This window comes from Branchiostoma belcheri, unplaced genomic scaffold (genome assembly GCF_001625305.1).
Source record: "Branchiostoma belcheri isolate BF01 breed outbred unplaced genomic scaffold, Haploidv18h27 scaffold4, whole genome shotgun sequence".
Taxonomy (NCBI): Eukaryota; Metazoa; Chordata; class Leptocardii; order Amphioxiformes; family Branchiostomatidae; genus Branchiostoma; species Branchiostoma belcheri.
In genome coordinates this window covers 7,029,257-7,048,192 of record NW_017804020.1, presented here as the reverse complement: position 1 = coordinate 7,048,192, position 18,936 = coordinate 7,029,257, and the positions used below count along the sequence as shown (strand labels likewise).

General features: G+C 40.1%; 1 protein-coding gene across 1 annotated transcript in view; it reads right to left on the bottom strand.

Moving 5' to 3' along the window:
- The window catches only part of LOC109477089, a 185,930-nt gene that overhangs the window by 146,250 nt on the left and 20,744 nt on the right, over nucleotides 1-18,936 (bottom strand). Inside the window, 13 exon segments of the mRNA XM_019778129.1 lie at nucleotides 2,241-2,335; nucleotides 2,723-2,830; nucleotides 3,807-3,896; nucleotides 5,264-5,353; nucleotides 7,727-7,832; nucleotides 9,799-9,859; nucleotides 12,166-12,295; nucleotides 13,183-13,266; nucleotides 14,322-14,448; nucleotides 15,745-16,238; nucleotides 17,058-17,154; nucleotides 18,312-18,367; nucleotides 18,806-18,913. Of these exon segments, the coding sequence (XP_019633688.1) occupies nucleotides 2,241-2,335; nucleotides 2,723-2,830; nucleotides 3,807-3,896; nucleotides 5,264-5,353; nucleotides 7,727-7,832; nucleotides 9,799-9,859; nucleotides 12,166-12,295; nucleotides 13,183-13,266; nucleotides 14,322-14,448; nucleotides 15,745-16,238; nucleotides 17,058-17,154; nucleotides 18,312-18,367; nucleotides 18,806-18,913 (1,646 nt within the window).

Below are 18,936 nucleotides of genomic sequence, written 5' to 3'. Positions count from 1 at the left end.
CTGGCTGGTTTCTCCATGATTTCTCATTAGTTATCATCAATAATCAATATGATAAAAAATGATATGGTCACCATGGGCAGGTATCGGGCCTTGAGCGGACCAAACTCAGGGCAGTCGCGTTTGCGTTGGCCAGGTGGTCACCTTGGACAGGTTGCTTAATGCTTGTGTCAATGGGGAAAATTTTGAGGACCGAGAAAAAGTGGTCACCATGGACAGGTGGCCTGCTTGAAGAGGTGGTCTCCTTGGCAGGTTTGACTGTATATTAACTTTAATCAATCCTATCCGTTAGCATACTAATATCTGCAAGGCAAAAATGTGATGTCGCTGACAGAAAATGATTGCTTATTTTGTATCATACTTTAGAAAATAGTTTCATCAGGTTGGTAAAGTAAAGTATTTGTGTAAAAAGAAAACTCCTGTTACTTTGTTTTGTATTGTAGGCTGGTTCTAGCTATTTATTGTATCCAAGAAAGAGTCGCCTCACGTAGCTTGTTTTTGGGCTATCTCAAATGCTTGAAGTATGAAATGATGACGAAATTATGCTAAGAAAGGTAGGAAATGTCAATATCAGACAGATTTCCTCATGTGACATGCAAAATATTTTTTGTTTTGTCACCCTGAAATTCCATTGGATGACTTTAAATTACAATACGGAATACTCCAATCTGTATACTGATGAATACTGAACACGAAAATTTGCACAATATTGTAAGTAGAATTTGATTCTTCCCAAAGGATGTGTTGTCACAATTTACCACTTCACATATAAAATTCAGATTTTTTTAAAGATCATCCTTTGAAATCTCTGCATTTTCAACGAAATTATATCAAATTTATTATGTTCAAATTTAGTACCAGTCTGAAAGAATCCGAATCAAATGATGATAAAGAATACAATGTATTCTCCATAATGTTCAATTCCACTCACAAATTTCCCATTTGATGGGCAGCAAGTGAGTGAAAAAGATTAAAAGTCACAGAAACCAAGGACAAGATGCTGTTTATGTTATAGAATTCTGCATGTCTACATATGTACATCATTGTCAAATGTACAGATCTCTTTAAACTAATAATCAGTTTAACTGAAGATGAAAACAATAGAATATATATAGCAGCTGTCCATTACTAACTTGCATGTTCATTTCACCAAGAAATAAATATGTACACTCCTGACCATATATAAAACAGTGGTAGAGGGGATGCTTGTTTTGTGTTTGCAGGGGTGGGTGTTGGTGTGGCGGCAGCTCCTCCCACTGTCACCTGTCCCAGATGTCCTGCATGTGGAGGTCGACATCTGCCAGGCCGCGCAGTGACTGCATGTGGCCCGAGTAGAACGCAACATCTGATTGCACCAGTCTGAAAGGCAAGAGAGAGTAGATGAAAAAAAACTCTCATGGTTCTTACTGAAGTACTGTACAGTCACCTGTCTAAACCTGTCTAAAGCCTCGGTCACAACCCGCCGTACATGCTTTTTGTCCGTACGTTTTTTGGGAGCCCATGTCTGCTATGTTTTTCTGAAAACGTAGGGTGACCGGCCAAGGGAGTACGTCACTCGAAGGTGAATCCGCAAACCGCACGCAGAAAAAGTTTCACATGCACTTAAAGTTCTACGGCGTGTCCGCGTGCTCCCAAATCCGTAGGATTCTGTACGGAGGTGGTACTCACCCCGCACGGATGCCCTACGTTTGCACACGTTTTTGCGCGTAGACAGCACGCAGAAGCACGTACGGCGGGTTGTGACCGAGGCTTGAGTTGACCACCCAGGGGGCCAATGAAAAGTGGTCTAGACTTCTTACTGGTATATACTATTACTTCCATAGACATTTAAGTGGTCTTCTTAATATACCAAAAACATAGCAACAAGACAAGGCAGAGGCAGTCTAACAATATTTTTTGGTCCATGTCAGGGCTCTAGCCAGCTCAATTTATTTATTTTTTTCGTCAGCCCAGGTCCAGGAGTTGATCTGGGTAGGGGAGTGCCTTACACGTGATGCGAGCACCAAAATGTTTCAAAAACGCACTTTCCTGCATTTTGAGAGGCAAATCATGGGGTTGCAAGTGGTTGTCAGTGATCCTTCTGAATGTTTTTCACATTTTTACCCAAGATTTTGTCTGCCAAGGTTGACGGATTGGTTTCAAAATTTTTTTCCGTCACACGTTGCAAAATTTCCGGTAATTGACAGAAAAACATATGCTGGCTAGAGCCCTGGTTCATGTAGTAAATAGTGGTGATTCCTTACCCATGCTGAGGTCCCCCATCATTTGTAACACTTAGTCTGACCAGCTGCTGTTGTAAATGGCTCTTAAAGGACACATTAATCCTTGTAAACAAGACCTGGGGACAGAAGAAAACTCAAATTATTCCTAAACAATAATTGTTATGTGTATTGATAATAATATAATATATTATATATATTGTTATTGATATCTTTTCCGACATAACATTTGAAAATTACATACAGGATGTTAACCTTGTATACAGAAGTACGACTTTATATATGAGACGTTCTGAATCTGAAGACGTGATATGCACAATACATTACACAGGGTTTCACACAGGTGCAGTATGTTCCGCCAACGTGCTTGTATGATATTAGTGGACATAACCAAAGTCCTGGCAATTCTATGAATTCTTGTCGACTGATAACACACTATTAGGCTTGCTCCTGAGGCATTACAAAAAAAAAGCAGATTTTGTACAATATAATTATATAAGCCTTACTCTGATCTGTTCTGGAGGTAGAAGGTCCACTATGGCCTCGTGTAACTTGCTGATTTGTTTGCAGATGTTACGGAAGGTGGAAGATGGCATGGGGGCCTTGGCTTCCCACTGGTAATGCAACAAACATAACAGTCACACTGACAGTAAAACTACAAACAGTACTACTACTAATCTCCAAGCAGATCCAAGGATGGCAAAAAGACAGTAATAAATTGGCCAGGCAGTATCCATTGGGCAGAGAGGGGTAGCGACAAAAAAAAAACAGACCATCTCTAATATACTAGTATATAAAGGTGATGATCTTCCCCTATCAACCTTTGCGTGGAGTGGGAAACACCAATTTAAGGGCATTCCACGCAATTTCAGGGCGACAAAACAAAAAATATTCTGGATGAGGAAATTTTTCTGATATTGACATTTACTGCCATTTCTTAGCATATTTTGGTCATCTGATTCAGTTCATACTTGCATTACATATAGATGCACTTTAATCAATGATATTCTGATGACGATTTTTTCATGTAGTATCAAAAGAGTATCTTTTCGATGTTAGCTTAACTGAAAAACAATGAGAACAATTTAACTTAGTGTACCATGTTAGGCCATGTTGATTTGATTATATGGATGACATCCTCCGGGAGCCCCAAAACTGATGCGCGCGTGCGAATAAAAAAAAAGTTTGCAAAAAAAAAAATTCTTTTCATTAATTGAAATCTACGTGGTCATGAGGGTTGAGCAAATGGCACAGAATATGGTTTGGCGAATAATCTAGTCTTCAAGTTCATTTCTTTACAATGTCGTCTTTTTTCGTTTGATTTTGGCATTCTACGACATTGGCATAGTTTTTATTAATTTTTTTTGTAACTTATGGTATATTTTTGCTCATTTTGCAACTGTTTTGTACGATTTACAGTATGGTTGAAAACTTTTTTTTTTTGAAATGGCCGAAAATTCATGCGCGCGCGGATGTCATCCATATAATCAAATCAACATGGCCTTAATATGCGATATACACTGAATGAATGAATTATCCATTCTTTTCACTTGTACTTGTCAATGAGCATATGAGAAACAAAACTCCCACCTTTGCTAGTGATTTCTGGAACATGTCGTCCATGATAGCGATGAGTTTGCTGGCAATCTCCTGGATGTGATCGTTGTAGTCTTTAACAACCTGGAGGTAGCAAGGTGGTCATGTGGTTATATAGGGTTATTGAACCTAAAGAGCACGTTGGCAGAATGTACATTGTACTGCGCCTGTGCAAACCCCCCCATTAAAAAGTGATTTTCTGTATTTGTATCTGTATCTGTATAGCCGGTATAACCGCCTTTCGGCATAACACACCAGCTTCGCAGGCACATGGCGCGGCGGAAGCTGGCTATATTACACCGATCGACTTGTTACACCTAACCCTTGAACTTCTAGCTCTAGACATTGTTTAAAGCTATCTATTGACAATGCCCCTACTGTACTTCAGGTGACAGTGAGTTCCACTCTGCGATAGTTCTAGGAAAGAATGAATTCTTAAACACCTCAATCCTTGGTTGATAACTCTTGTACTTGAATGCATGGCTATTTCTTGTTCTCTTCTGGGCTGGTATTAGGTACTTAGTAGTTGGGACATCCACCAGTTTATTAGTCATTTTGTACATCATGCATAGTCTGGACATCTTTCTTCTGTCTTCCAGTGAGATTTTGGCTTCCTGAGAGTCAATTTGCAACCCCTCGCGCCATGGACGATTTAGAAAATTTGAGTACTAGGATTTTCTTTATAACTTACTCACAGTATAGTCAAGGTTTGGGTCTTTCTGCCAGCATCATTCATTTGTGCTGGAAAGTCTTTTTTCTATGGGATTATCCTACGTACGTGAAAATTCCCAATTTTGTGTGTTAATTTTTAGAGTAAACATATTATCTTTTTTTCTGTTGATTTTACCCAAATTAAAGAGGATGAAGAAACCAAACTCAGTTGGTCTTGTTGCTGAGGAGATATTCTTTCGTCCCATATACAGTTATTCTCCTTCCGAATTACACGTTTGAGACAGTCGCTAGAGGGTGTGCAGCATCGAATAGAAATGCCAAATAGACTGGAGTGTGCCCCCTTTGTTTGTTTGTTTGTTTCGCATAACCGGTAAACCGCCTTTAGGCATAACACACCAGTTTTGTACATGTGCGTACATGTACAAGCTGCGTAAGACCGGACTGTAAGGTTTTGAACCACTCACACCGGCAAGATCCCCTACTCTTTTCGATAAGTGCGGTGGGTTCTTTAACGTGCGTGGGGTGTGGCTCTCCCAAACACGGGACCTCCATATAACGTCCTATCCGAGGGACGTCCCTAACCGAAGCTAGGTACTCATTTCCACCTGAGTAAAGTGAGGAAAGTCGTGTAAAGTGCCTTTCCCTAGGGCACAAGATCGGTGACATGGGCAGGGTTCGAACCCGGGACCTCTGGGGTGTGAGCCGAAGGCGCTACCGACTGCGCCACACGACCCCGCCATGGTGCGTTTTGCCTTGAGCTGGTTCCTGGTGATACTGACCTGTTGGAAGGACTTGAGCATGGCCTGTTGTTTGTGCTGTAGCCTGGCCCTGAAGTGTTCCTCCACTATAGGCAGGTGGTGGACCATCAGCTGAAGGCAGCGTGAACACAAGGCTGCGCAGGGAATAATAAATTAATAAATAGTTTTTATTGGCCAAACAGTACCCGTGCAGCCTTTATATGGCTGAATTGATGCAGGCTATCACATAATAATCAATACAAATCCCAACAATTACAACATTCAAATAATACAAATGATACACATATTTGTTCCACAATTATTTTTGTGGTACTGTCGCAAGGGTCTGTGCGGCTGCCATTCGGCGCCACAAGGTGACCTCAATACGGCTTTCCCCAACCGAAGTTAGGTACCCATTCACACCTGGGTGGAGTGAGGAAAGTCGTGTAAAGTGCCTTTCCCAAGGGCACAACGTCGGGCGCATGTACAGACATGTCCCGGGTACGACTCGGGATCGAACCCGGGTCTCCCGGTTCACAGTCGAATGATCTACCACTACGCCACCCGACGCCACCATTACTTGTTATCAGAGAAAAGACTACAAAACTGTCCATTTCACAAAAATACACGCAACAAGGTAATGTCACTGCTGCCTCCTGGTGGAATAGGCAGGCATCAAACGTGAACATGGATTTGGGTGAAATATCACCCCTATGTGTGCGGGACTAGTAGAAACCAAAGAATCACCTTTTGCAAAAAGGATTTTGGTTTGAAAGGCACCAAAAATGAAACAAGCCGCTAGGGGACCCAAACTCATGTCACTTCTTCCCTATTCCAAGAGCTATTTGCCATCCAAAATTCGTGACCCTAGCATGTCCAGATCACGAGATATCAAAACCGGAAGTTCTGCTGCAGTACCTAGGAAAGCCGCCAGGGGGCCAAAAATCTAATCATTTCTAGGTCTTATGAAGACCTACCCACCTACCAAGTTTCATTCCAATCCATTCACTGCTTCTCGAGTTATCTTGCTAAACCACACACACACACACACACACAAACACACACACAGACAAACGCTACTGAAAACATAACCTTCTTGGCGAAGGTAATAACTTTACTTGTCCTTTAAAGAGAAGTTGGATTACCAAGATTCTTGGTGGTGATTGTCTTCAGTCCCACGACCTGTCTAGCACCTGCACCCAGCACCAGCTGACAACTTCTGGAATTAAAGTGCTGCAAGAACAACAAAAAATGTCTGAGTTGGATAAAGAGAAAACTCCAGATGGCATACCAGCATTCACATCGTGTAAATCTAGCTAACAAAATTTTACCAACCAGAAAAAAAGCTTTAGCTTGTAGAGATTTTAAGTGTTTGAATGTTGTAATAAATTCTAATAAAAATGTGCAAAGTGAGAAATAAAGAAAAGAATTATACTACATTATTGTTTATTAGGAAATATTTTACTGCTGCCTTTGTTGTATTTTACCATTCAGATGAAATGCTACATTTTAAACAATCACGTGTATGTGTACAATTATAACTGTTACAACAATTGCAGGCATGACAATTTCATGTATGTTTATGAACTTTACAAAAAAATATTGTAAAGAGTGGTATTGTTTATTACTGATTCAGAAGTTATTTGGTTTATAATAAGGCCACACCAAAATTTTATGGATGACATCCACGCGCAGGGCTCGAAATTCATTTTTGGGAATAGGTGCACTGGTGCACCCAACCTAAAAATTAGGTGCACAATTTTTTTTCTGGGGGGGGGGTGTGGTGGTGGTGTGTGCACCATTTTGAAACAAAACCTAATTACAGATCTTACTGCTTCTCTCCTAAGCTTGAATCTGAAATGGGAGCTAACTTCAAAGGCTTAAACAATTATTACAACAAAGATTTTATTATTTTTCTGACTTAGATGCCAAGAATAACCTGTGTACTATCATACATTTGATATGTACAAAAATACCTACAAAAATATTTGGGTGCACCAGTGCACCCACAGAAAAAAATTGGGTGCACAGCTCCAATTTTGGGTGCACTACGGTGCACATGCACGCAGTATTTCGAGCCCTGACGTGTGCATTGATTTTCGCCTGTTCTCAAAAAAAAATAGATCACGTCCTCCGAGTCTCTGATGCCTGGCTCTAGGCCTGGGTAGTCCATGATAGTTAGCGACAATACGGAGCCGATGGTAACTCTGGAGGATGTCACCCAGGCTACTGAAGCTCCAGTGCCGATTCATAAATTCCTCGAAAAGCCAGCATGTGCCGGCTTGTGTGTACGTCACTATTTGCTGCCGCAAATTCACAATACCAATGTTGTATTTAGTAGCATTTTATTTTTGGCTGGAATTTTTTTTGATTCGCCTTCGCGCACTAGTTTGGGTGTCTTCAGAGGATGTCATCCATAAAATTAAGTCGCCGTGGCCTAATGAATAAAACAAGAACTTCAATATTATAACAAAAATTCTTAATATTCACACTGCTTCCTTTTACCTTAAGAAGCTCCACTAGTCTTGTGAGGATGTCAGGTGTAGCGGAAGGCAGGTCATCAGCACACTGACAGTACTCCAGTACCATCTTCAGCAGTAGCAGCACAGTACTGCAGAACACAAGGTGGGGGGAACTCACTTACATGTACACTCAAACTTGTCTAAGACAACCATAAAAAGTGCCATGGTACTTGATGGTGTTTCAGTTGATGGTGTTTCAGTAACATGAAAAGTACCATCATGGTACTGTTGATAGTGTTTCAGTACCAAGAAAAGTGGCATGGTACTGCTGATGGTGTTTAAGTACCATGAAAAGTGCCATGGTACTGTTGATGGCATTTCAGCACCATGAAAAGTGCCATGGTAATGTTGATGGCATTTCAGCACCATGAAACTGTACCATGTACTGTTGATGGTGTTTCAGTACATTGTAAAGTACTATTGTACTGTTAACAGTGTTTCAGCACAATGGAAAGTGCCATGGTACTGTTGATGGTGTTTCAGAACCATGAAAAGTGCCATGGTACTGTTGATGGCATTTCAGTACCATGAAAAGTTCCATGGTACAGTTGATGGTGTTTCAGTACATTGTAAAGTACTATTCTACTGTTAACAGTGTTTCAGCACCATGAAAAGTGCCATGGTACTGTTGATGGCGTTTCAGCACCATGAAAAGTGTCATGGTACTGTTGATGGCGTTTCAGCACCATGAAAAGTGTCATGGTACTGTTGATGGCGTTTCAGCACCATGAAAAGTGCCATGGTACTGTTGATGGGGTTCAGTACCATGAAAAGTACCATGGTACTGTTGATGGCATTTCAGTACCATGAAAAGTGCCATGGTACTGTTGATGGTGTTTTAGTTCCATGAAAAGTGCCATGATATTGTTGATGGCATTTCAGTACCATGAAAAGTGCCATGGTGCTGTTGATGGTGTCTCAGTACCATAAAAAGTGCCATGATATTGTTGATGGTGTTTCAGTACCATGAAAAATGCCATGGTAGTGTTAATAGTGTTTCAGTACCATGAAAAATGCTATGGTAGTGTTAATAGTGTTTCAGTACCATGAAAAGCGCCATGGTACTGTTGATGGTGTTTCAGTACCATGAAAAGTGCCATGGTACTGTTGATGGCATTTCAGTCCCATTAAAAAGTGCCCTGTAACTGTTGATGGTGTTTCAGTACCATGAAAAGTACCATGGTACTGTTGATAATGTATCTGTATCTGTATAGCCGGTATAACCGCCTTTCGGCGTAACATACCAGCTTCGCAGGCACGCGGCACGGCGGCAGCTGGCTATATTACACCGATCGACTTGTTACACCTAACCCTTGAACTTCTAGCTCTAGAGATTGTTTAAAGCTATCTATTGACAATGCCCCTACTGTACTTGGTGACAGTGAGTTCCACTCTGCGATAGTTCTAGGAAAGAATGAATTCTTGAACACCTCAATCCTTGGTTGATAACTCTGGTACTTGAATGCGTGGCTATTTCTTGTTCTCTTCTGGGCTGGTATTAGGTACTTAGTAGTTGGGACATCCACCAGTTTATTACTATAGTCATTTTGTACATCATGCATAGTCTAGACATCTTTCTTCTGTCTTCCAGTGAGGTCCACTGTAGGTTTATTTTCATTTCCGTGACACTAGCACCTCTTACATAGTTGTTCATACAGAATCTTGCAGCTTGATTCTGTACCCTTTCCAATTTGTCTTTGTCTTTCTTTGTATATGGATCCCATACTGTCGCAGCGTATTCTAGGTTCGGTCTTACAAGTGACATGTATGCAAGTGATTGCAGTATCATGAAAAAAGCCATGGTGCTGTTGATGGTGTTTCAGTACCATGAAAAGTGCCATGATATTGTTGATGGTGTTTCAGTACCATGAAAAGTGCCATGATATTGTTGATGGTGTTTCAGTACCATGAAAAGTGCCATGATATTGTTGATGGTGTTTCAGTACCATGAAAAGTGCCATGGTACTGTTGATGGCATCTCAGTACCTTGAAAAATTCCATGGTATTGTTGATGGCATTTTAGAAACAAACAAACAAACAAATAAACAGACATACCCAACAATAGCAAACTTCTGTCCATCCACAAGTAGGTACTCTGTCGGTTTCTTCTCCGTTACTGAAACAAAAAGACACCATAAATCCCTTCAAAGCGGAAGGCTGATTCTCAAACTTACCTTAATGTGGAATGAAATGTAGAGTGGAGTGCGGAGAGTAAGATTTTTTTAAAGCCATGCCAAAAAGAAAAGTGGAGTGAAATGCCACCGATCAAAAAGAACCCTTGGCCTGTGTGTCATGCAAAAATTCAGTTTAGTTCAGTTCAATTCATGCAACAAGAAAGAAAAAAAAAAACACCTCTGAGTAACTTTCACCGAGGCGGATAGGCGATGAAAGGAACATTTTGGTCTGGTCACATTTGCCGTATGATCATCGTACGATCGTACGAAATCATATGATGGTCTACGACAAATGTGACGAGCTGTTAGGAATTCTGAAATGCGACGTGTTTCAGAATAGAATGTGTATTTATAATCATTAATTAAGTGTTCTAGCCAGCCTGAAATCTCAATTTTGTTTGACATCATATCATATTAAGCATTGGAGTGGTTCAGGGGCATGCTCCCCTGGGACAGTTTTGAAATCTTGACCCTTTGAAATGTGTTATTTCCTGCACTTTGAGGGGAAAATTTTGTTGGTAGACTAAAATTAGTTTAATGGCATCTCTTCATCTCTTTACATGCAATTTTTTTGCCATCAAGATGACACCAATTTAATTTGTTCTTTCTCGGATTGTTTCAGAAAAAAAATGGAGTGACAGGGCGAAATAAAAAAAAAACAGGCCAAGGCACCCCATGATAGCCAGAGCCATGAAGTGAACATACCAGGCTGGTTTAAAATTAGAACAATAGATTTTGAACTTTCAATGAAACAAAACTGCACTGTTATATTGAAAAACTTTAACAACTAAAAAAACTTTTTTTTTTTTTGAAATCAGAAAAAAATGGACGGGGTGAATCCGAGAAACAAATTAAATTGGTGTGGCCTAATGATGGAAAGACAGATGCTGGCTGGAACACAGGAATGTACGTAGCAGAATGTAGGCCAGGAAGCAAACCAGGAGTTATTACTGGAAGATAAATTATCTACTGAATCTCCTACTTACTGGCATTCTGCTTGGTAGTAGGGGGTGGTATCACACCTAGGTGCAAACATGCGCATCACACAATTTTTAGGATTCTCTCAACAAATTTTCTGAAATTTGTGGCGCAGTCAAATTTTTTCTGCATCTGCAGAATTATATTTATGAGGAGTGAAAATTGTATGAATGCCAAAAGTTGAAAAATGCAGAAAATATTGTAAATATAATATCTTGTGAGAGAATTTTTCATGCAGAAATGAAGTCTCATGGCTCTCTATGACCAGGGTTCGAAATACTCTTTCTGAGCTAGGTTGCCCATCAATATTACAGATTACAATCAACACTGGATGTTTATTTTAGAAGGCATTAGCCATAACCCAGGCTAGGGTAAAGGTATCGCTCACAAGCTGGCCAAGGCGGGGCACAGTTTATTTCAGAAGCGGTAACTTTCCCCTCGGGTATCATTTTCATGAAAACACATATACAATCTGGCATCTCCAATTAAGTCTCGCACAGAAGGTACATGTATGACTTGCACAGTGAGAGTGGATATTTCGATCCCTGATGGCAGAGTAACAGTTTAACTGTTGTTTTTAAAAAAAGGATTTCAGGGTTGGACAAGTCCAATTGCCCACTTGCCCAGGGCAAGTAAAAGCTGCTTAGGCAAGTGCATATATGCCCAAATTGGGCAATTTTTTTTGATGCAGCATTATTCTCCAGTATATCAGGGTTTGGAGCAAAATTACAAAATCGTTTTCCCATAAAGATATCACATTGATGTTAATCATAAGTATGTCTGAAAGTTCACTGCGAAGGTGGTCCAATGGCCACTGACCACTAAAATTTAGGCTGGGACAACTAAAAACTTAAGACACTTTGGGACATTTTTGGGACAATAGAAAAATAATCAACATCAGAATGTCATTCCTTCTTTTGTCCATCAGGCACACGTCCCGGCTTTTGGATCGGGAAAAGTCCCCTCGAATTTCCTGTCTACTCTGCAATTATAGTGTGCCTGGGAGTGAACATACATGTAAACAAAATAAGGTTGACTTCAAGTTGAAGTCATACAATACTTGAGTTAAAAAAAAACAGGTTGGGACAGTTCATCCTCACTTTGGGACAATTGAAATTTATTTCAGGACAGTGCTGGGACAAAAGGAAGAAAAGTTAATTTCGAGGCCTGCATGTATAGGGCAAGTGGATGTTCGAAAACTTGTCCAACCCTGGACTTCGGACCAAGATTTGCAGGACGTTGCGCTGGTGGAACCTAGCTACAGACTTACCCTTGTCCACAGAGTTGACCAGGTCCTGAAACTCCACGGGCACATCTGTCTGTTTCCAGCGCTCACTGTCCAGGATCAGGCTCAGCTTTGTTTTCCTCTCCTCATGAAACCTGTTCACAAATCTGTTGGCCTGTATAACAGCACATATCAATCAATGATTACTGTAGGGCAAAACAGTCATAAACATGATTTACACCGTGAAAAAGACAACAAAAGATATAAAACAGTGAGTGACTGAATACAGAAGAAATTTGCGTAACCTAAATCTACTTTTGGCCATATTGATTTGATTAAATGGATGACATCCTCAAAAACGGATACAAGCATGATGTGAATATGAAACAGTGTGGCAAAAAAGTTACAAAATCTACATGCGTACAATGGTCATGAAGGTTAAGCAAAAAATGACAGTCACTATACACAGAGAGCATGGTATGGCGAATGATAGACTCTAACTTCATTTTCATTTCTTCACATTTTCCTTTTTCTTTAAATTGATTTTGGCATTCTACGACATAAGTAATATATAAGACTATATGAACTAGTTTGCCTAGAAAATTGCACATATATAATTATTAATTTATTACATTAAATTTTTAGGCCAATTTCTAATATTTTTTCTGAAAAAATATGAAGCGAAAGGTTGAAGATTTAAAAAAAAAAACAGGCCTACGCATCCCATGATAGCCCAAAACTTTATGATATCCATACCAGGCTGGTTTTCAGTTTTGAACCTTTTATCAAACCACTGCATTGACAGATGAAAAAAGAAACTGAGGCAACTACTGTATAATAATATGAAGACAAGGACCGTCCTCAACTGCTTGGGCCAATTTTTGGTGTTGATTCAGAACATTTTTTGGCAAATTAGAAAAAAATGGATTCAAATCACAGACCCAATCAAATACTAAATTAGTGTTATCTTAGTGCATGTATTAATCTTAAGTCCAAATCTAGGATGTTGCTTACCTGACTCTGTAAGCCTCCCCTTAAAGAGGTACTCCTCCTGCCGCAGACCTCCTCACAGTCTTTCACAAACCCTTCTATTGCACGTGATAACTGGACAAACTCACTGGACGTCAGTCTCTCCAAAAACCCATCCTAAGGAGGGAGGGACAAACAGTTGTATGTCATACCTGGGCCGCGATTATGTGCGATATACATGTAGGTGTTCCGGCTCGTGTGATAACTAGTGGTACGGCCCGGGGTTCTTACCGCGTACGGCCCGGGCTTCCTAATGATCCATAGGACGATTCGAAAGCCTTTCGCGTGCACCGAGTGCGCCGCTTTCAAAACTTCGAACACCGAATTCGGATGTTGGAATTGACGCCGTTACACTTTTTGTTTAGATACACCAAATTTTGGCACATTTCACATTGAAATGTCTTTTTTTTCGGGTTGGTATGACATTAAAAAAATACTACACGGTGTATTCCGCATCACCCTTGTTCCCAGCCCTCCGGCAGATTGGATCTCCCTCCAGTCTTTGGGTGATCCGACGCGCGGTCGGGCTGATACCTCAGGCAATACGTACATACGGAATACACCGTGTAGTATTCTATATTACTTTATGACAATTGCTATTATGAAAGTTCATCTGTGTGTAACTTGGTAGTTACTACTCACTCACATGTTAAAACTTTTATTCCAACACAAAAAGACCAAGTCTTACTGGGTCAATCTATTGCAGAAAACCAGAGTGACTGGTCGAAAGCTCTAGGTGAGAACTATCTTTTTGTGTTACAAAATGTATAAATGTAGGTACATGTACATGTATGCTACATATGTACATGTGGAACTTTATTTGCTGCATTTACTGTTACCACCTATGAAGTGTAACATAAATAATGGCAATTTTTATAGTTTTTGAGTATGATCCATACGTGTACATGTACTTCTCAAAGTCTGCATGCTGAAGGTACAATTTCTCTTAAATGTGCAGGTAATTTTCAATGTTACCTGCACTGGTAGAAAAGAGTATTTCAAGCCCTGGTACTGTGTATTGTTGATTACAGTAAGTCCTCATATTATATTTTAATAATTAATTAAAATTACAGAATACAACATACATGTACATGTACAAATGTAAACATGTATCTGAATGTTACGTATGTTAATAGACAGAGCAGCATGGAAATGTCCTACAGTTGACTGACCTTTGATCTTGCCATGAGCAGCTTGAGACACCTGTCGTGGGCGTGGTCACACAGGAAACAGAGCAGGTCCTTTAAGGTCCCCGACACCTTAACATAGTCTGTCTCACTCAGGTACACTGTGTGTTCACTGCAGCAAGAAAACAACTTCAGTTCAACTTCAGTTTACCGAAGGAAAACATATCATTTTTGCTCAGTTTCTTCCTCTTCTTCTTCTCCAAACAGTGACCTCTGACCTGACCAATGACATGATTTGTTGACATCTGTCACCATGGTGACTGGTCTTGGGTTACATAATGTTGCAATTTCATGGTCTTCTCTGCTCCTGTCACCACATACTATAGTCGTACATGTACATGTATGTGAATGTGTTTGAGTAAGAATTAACAGAGCAGACCATGTCCGAAGGTGTACATTATGCATTTGCTTTGCAAAAATGTTACTTCTCTAGTTCCTGAATGATTTTATCAGGTTGGTCAATGACCATAAGATTGTCATCTTCATCAGGGTTATAATTCTGTTTACCTTCGCAGAAGGAAAACATATTGTTTTTGCTCTGTTTCTTCTTCCTCTTCTTCTTCTTCTTCTCCAAACAAATAAGGTCAATGACCTGAACCAGACGTCTATCACCATGGTAACTGGTGTTGGGTTACATTATGTTGCAATTTTATAGCAGGAGGGATTTAGACTCCTGTCACTATATACTACATTATATATACACATTGAATATGAATGTGTTTGAGTAACTAAGACATAACAGAGCAGACCATATGCTCATTCATTTCACTAACTCTAACCAGTTAGCAAACCTGATGATGATGCTTTACTAACCGGTAACAGGACAACAACTGGATAGATTACTGGTTACAAATGGGAAACAAAGTGATGAGAAACACGAAAGTATTGCACCTGTGCCAAACTTGTAATGTATTATGCATAGCACTTTGGCAGAAAGTCTCGTATATGTATGAGGTCATATTTGCGTATGGAAGGTTAAAGGCATCTGAATTGTGATTTCAGGGTGGCAAAACTGGAAATATTCTGAATAAGGCATTGCTAATCTTTGTGATATTGGCACATACTGCTTCACATTATCACATTTGAGTCAGCATTTCAGACTTTGAGCATTTAAAACTGCAGAAACAAGGCCCAAGATGAGTCTTTTATTTTCTGGGTCTTTTATTTTTTATTTCTAAAAATCAGCCCAGGGCCCTTCCAGTAACCATTTTCCGTCAGAATTTTGGGAATTTTTGCTACATGAGGCTCAATATACATTGTTTCAACTCAGTATGTAGATAAATGACTGGAATATTGATTTTGAAAAATTGGGTTTCCAAGCCCTAAAAACTGCACTGGATGCCTTTAACATGTCATAATTCTGTATAGTTAATGTAGAAAAAAGATATCATCAACGTTGTAATCATACCTGTCTTCCAGATAATATCCCACGTCTTCTCCATCCTCCTCCTCATCCAGGGAATGCCCGCCGTTTTCCGTTACGCCGTCTCTTGTGATACCAGCCACTTCATTGGACGACAGTTCCGAGTGTTGGTCTGTCCTATCGATTCCGTTTGGCTTTGTTTTCTCATTAGAGGTTTCAGCGTTTTGTTTGGTTTCATTTCCCTTTTTAGTTCTCAACTCCTCGGAGTTCGACAAAGCAGCAATGTCCCCATTGGTCAGAACGTGGTCGTCGTGGAAACCCAAGACCCGGTTTTCCTCGCTGACGAATTCCTCATGCGAGTTTTCCAGCAGGCCGTTGTCGCTGTCCCGTAGCTCCGCTTCAGGTTTGGAGGATTGCGAGGAGCTGGTGGATACGGGCCGGCTGGACTTGGAAACTCCTAGAGCCACCCCTACTTCAGTGGTGCAGTGCCCCCTGCCAGCTGCCAGGTGTATTACACCCTGAATGACGGCAGCTGTCATCTGCAGGTTACAATACAATGTCATGTATTGTTAAAAATCAATGATCTTTTTACAGTTACATTTGCCATGTAGCCTCCATAGCATGCCAAAATTACACGACTGTATGCTATGTTGCCATATATCTTCAGTAGGGCTGTGTTACAGTTCTGTTTACCGCCATGAATGCCGGTCAATCGACGTTTATATTGTACAGGGGTGCATAGCGCTGTGTGTGTCTGTGTAGGCTTTTAATACAGTACTACTTTCGTCTAATGTCACAACTAAATCACCCATGCGGCATGTAATGCTGTGTCAAAAAAACTAGATGCAGCAAAAATCAAACATACCTGAATTTGAAAACTTTGAAATGATCTTTATTCTTTAACTGACCGTTCTTTTAAAGAGGCCATCTACATCAGGGCATTACAACCATCCGTCAACAGAGACGGGGGGCGCCACAGACTTTCTGTAACCTATGATCCACTGCTCACGGAGTCACGTGTGTTACACAAACAATGTATCTGCGTGACGTCACGGAAGCGGTGGATTGTTCATTCCTTGACAAAGACTGGAGTTGTACAGTTGAAAATTTGTCCAATTTCTTGTGTTGGAAATTACAGTTTAAACTTGCTGCATAAAAACTGTGATGTAATAATGTGATAGGTCCATTGACCCTGGTCTCAAACCCGATGTATTCCTCTACAATTGAGCCTCGCTATCTCGCACAAAAGAATCTCGACAACTTTCTAAAGTACTGTCACAGTGACGCACTACTTTGTGCCCGGACTACTTTTGACTATTGTTTGCCTATAAATACTGTGTACTGTGACCATAACTAACCTTGACCCTGCTGACTAACAGTAGAAGCTTGCTGAAGACCTCTCCCAACATCTCTAACCACTGCTGGAAGTTCAGCATGCGCATCTGGTCTGCAAGGCTAAACAAACAAACAAACAAACAGTTTTTATACATACAGGCATTTGGTCCAACATTTATCACATTATTATATCAAGCCCTTATTCTCATTTACATAATAATGAGACTTGTGAGTCTTTGTCATGTTCAATTGTTTTTTCCAGTAAAAACAGTTCCTTCACATTCAATGTGTGATAAGGGATTGACTAGTTCTCTCAGTTTATTTAGTGACGCTGAATAAGAGTGACGGATGTCACTCAAAATGTCTGGATGTAATCTCATAACTCATCCAGTCAGGGTAGAAGAGTTTGAATTTTTTAAAATTGTTCAGTGAACACCTGGATGTCTAACCTTCATCAATGTAAATTAAATATAATCAACAGCATGCATTTTTAGAATGTACTGTATTTCAGTGGTTTTAACTTTTAGTTTGTGCAATCACCTCTCTACTACGTCGATGAAGGTTAGACATCCAGGTAATACGATACGCCAAAAAGCAGTTACTCAAGCAACTGGATATGATTTTGAAAACGTCAGACGTTTCAGCTAGTATCCACTAGCTTTCGTCAGTGACTGAGAGACCAGAGGGGAAAACAGGTTTTGCATAATCTTGTCTTGACTTGTCTGACTTTTGTTCCTTTTTCGACTTCCAAAAATTTTGTCTTCACTTTATTTGCATATCAATCAATAGGTTCTGCTTATAAACCTGTTTTCCCCTCTGGTCTCTCAGTCACTGACGAAAGCTAGTGGATACTAGCTGAAACGTCTGACGTTTTCAAAATCATATCCAGTTGCTTGAGTAACTGCTTTTTGGCGCACCTCTCTACTATAATCATCACGACACCATTAGAGGCATCCAATGTAATTTAAGGGCAGCAAAACTGGAAAACTTTGAATTCAGAAAGTCAATTTTCTGGTCAATCTTTTAATTGAATCAACAGTTACCCTATCCCATAGCATAGTCTGATATTTGTGAAACATAAATGTGACGTCACTGTGAAAACCTCTTATCCCTTACAGTGTATATTGCAAAATTAAATCTCGAAAATAAATTAATTTACAGTGACACTCTCACTCACTATCCAGGCCTTGATTACATGTATGTCATTTTCAGTATAAATCAATGGTCATACACATACGGATAATACATACATGTATAAGCTACATTTGTCAACCTACCTTCCCACAGACTCGTTGTCAATGGTGTCTATTTGTGACACATATTCTGCAACAGTCTGGAAAACAGGCAAAGACAATTTTTAGGCAACTTTCTTTGAAAACATTGCTGTAATACACACATCTACAATCCATGAATAGTTTCATCAGGCTGGTAAGACACTGAGTAAAGAGACTCTTTCTACACAACGTAGATATTATGTAAATATTGTACGTTTGGGACCGCATTGTAGATACAGTTACCTGTAACCACGTATATAATGTAGATATGTAAATATTGTACATTTGGGAATGCATCTATACCAGCGACACCTGTGCTGCAGTGCAATGTGAACCAGTCAGAATTGCCCTGAGGAAGGTGACAGACGGTCACCAAAACGTCAGCTAAATAAAAGACTTGGTTGGGAAAAAAGAGTCTCTTTACTCGTATAAAAATACTGCAAACAACACAAGGTTAGTCTTCAAAGTTTCTAGAGCAAAAAGCAAAGTTGACCGACCTGTTTGATGCCTGCCTTGATGGCAGTTGCTGCTTCTTCTCTCATCATCTCCAAGAACTCAAACCTGTGTTGTCGCAGCAGACCGTACACCAGAGATGTCAGCCTCTCCTACAGAACACAACTCTCATTAA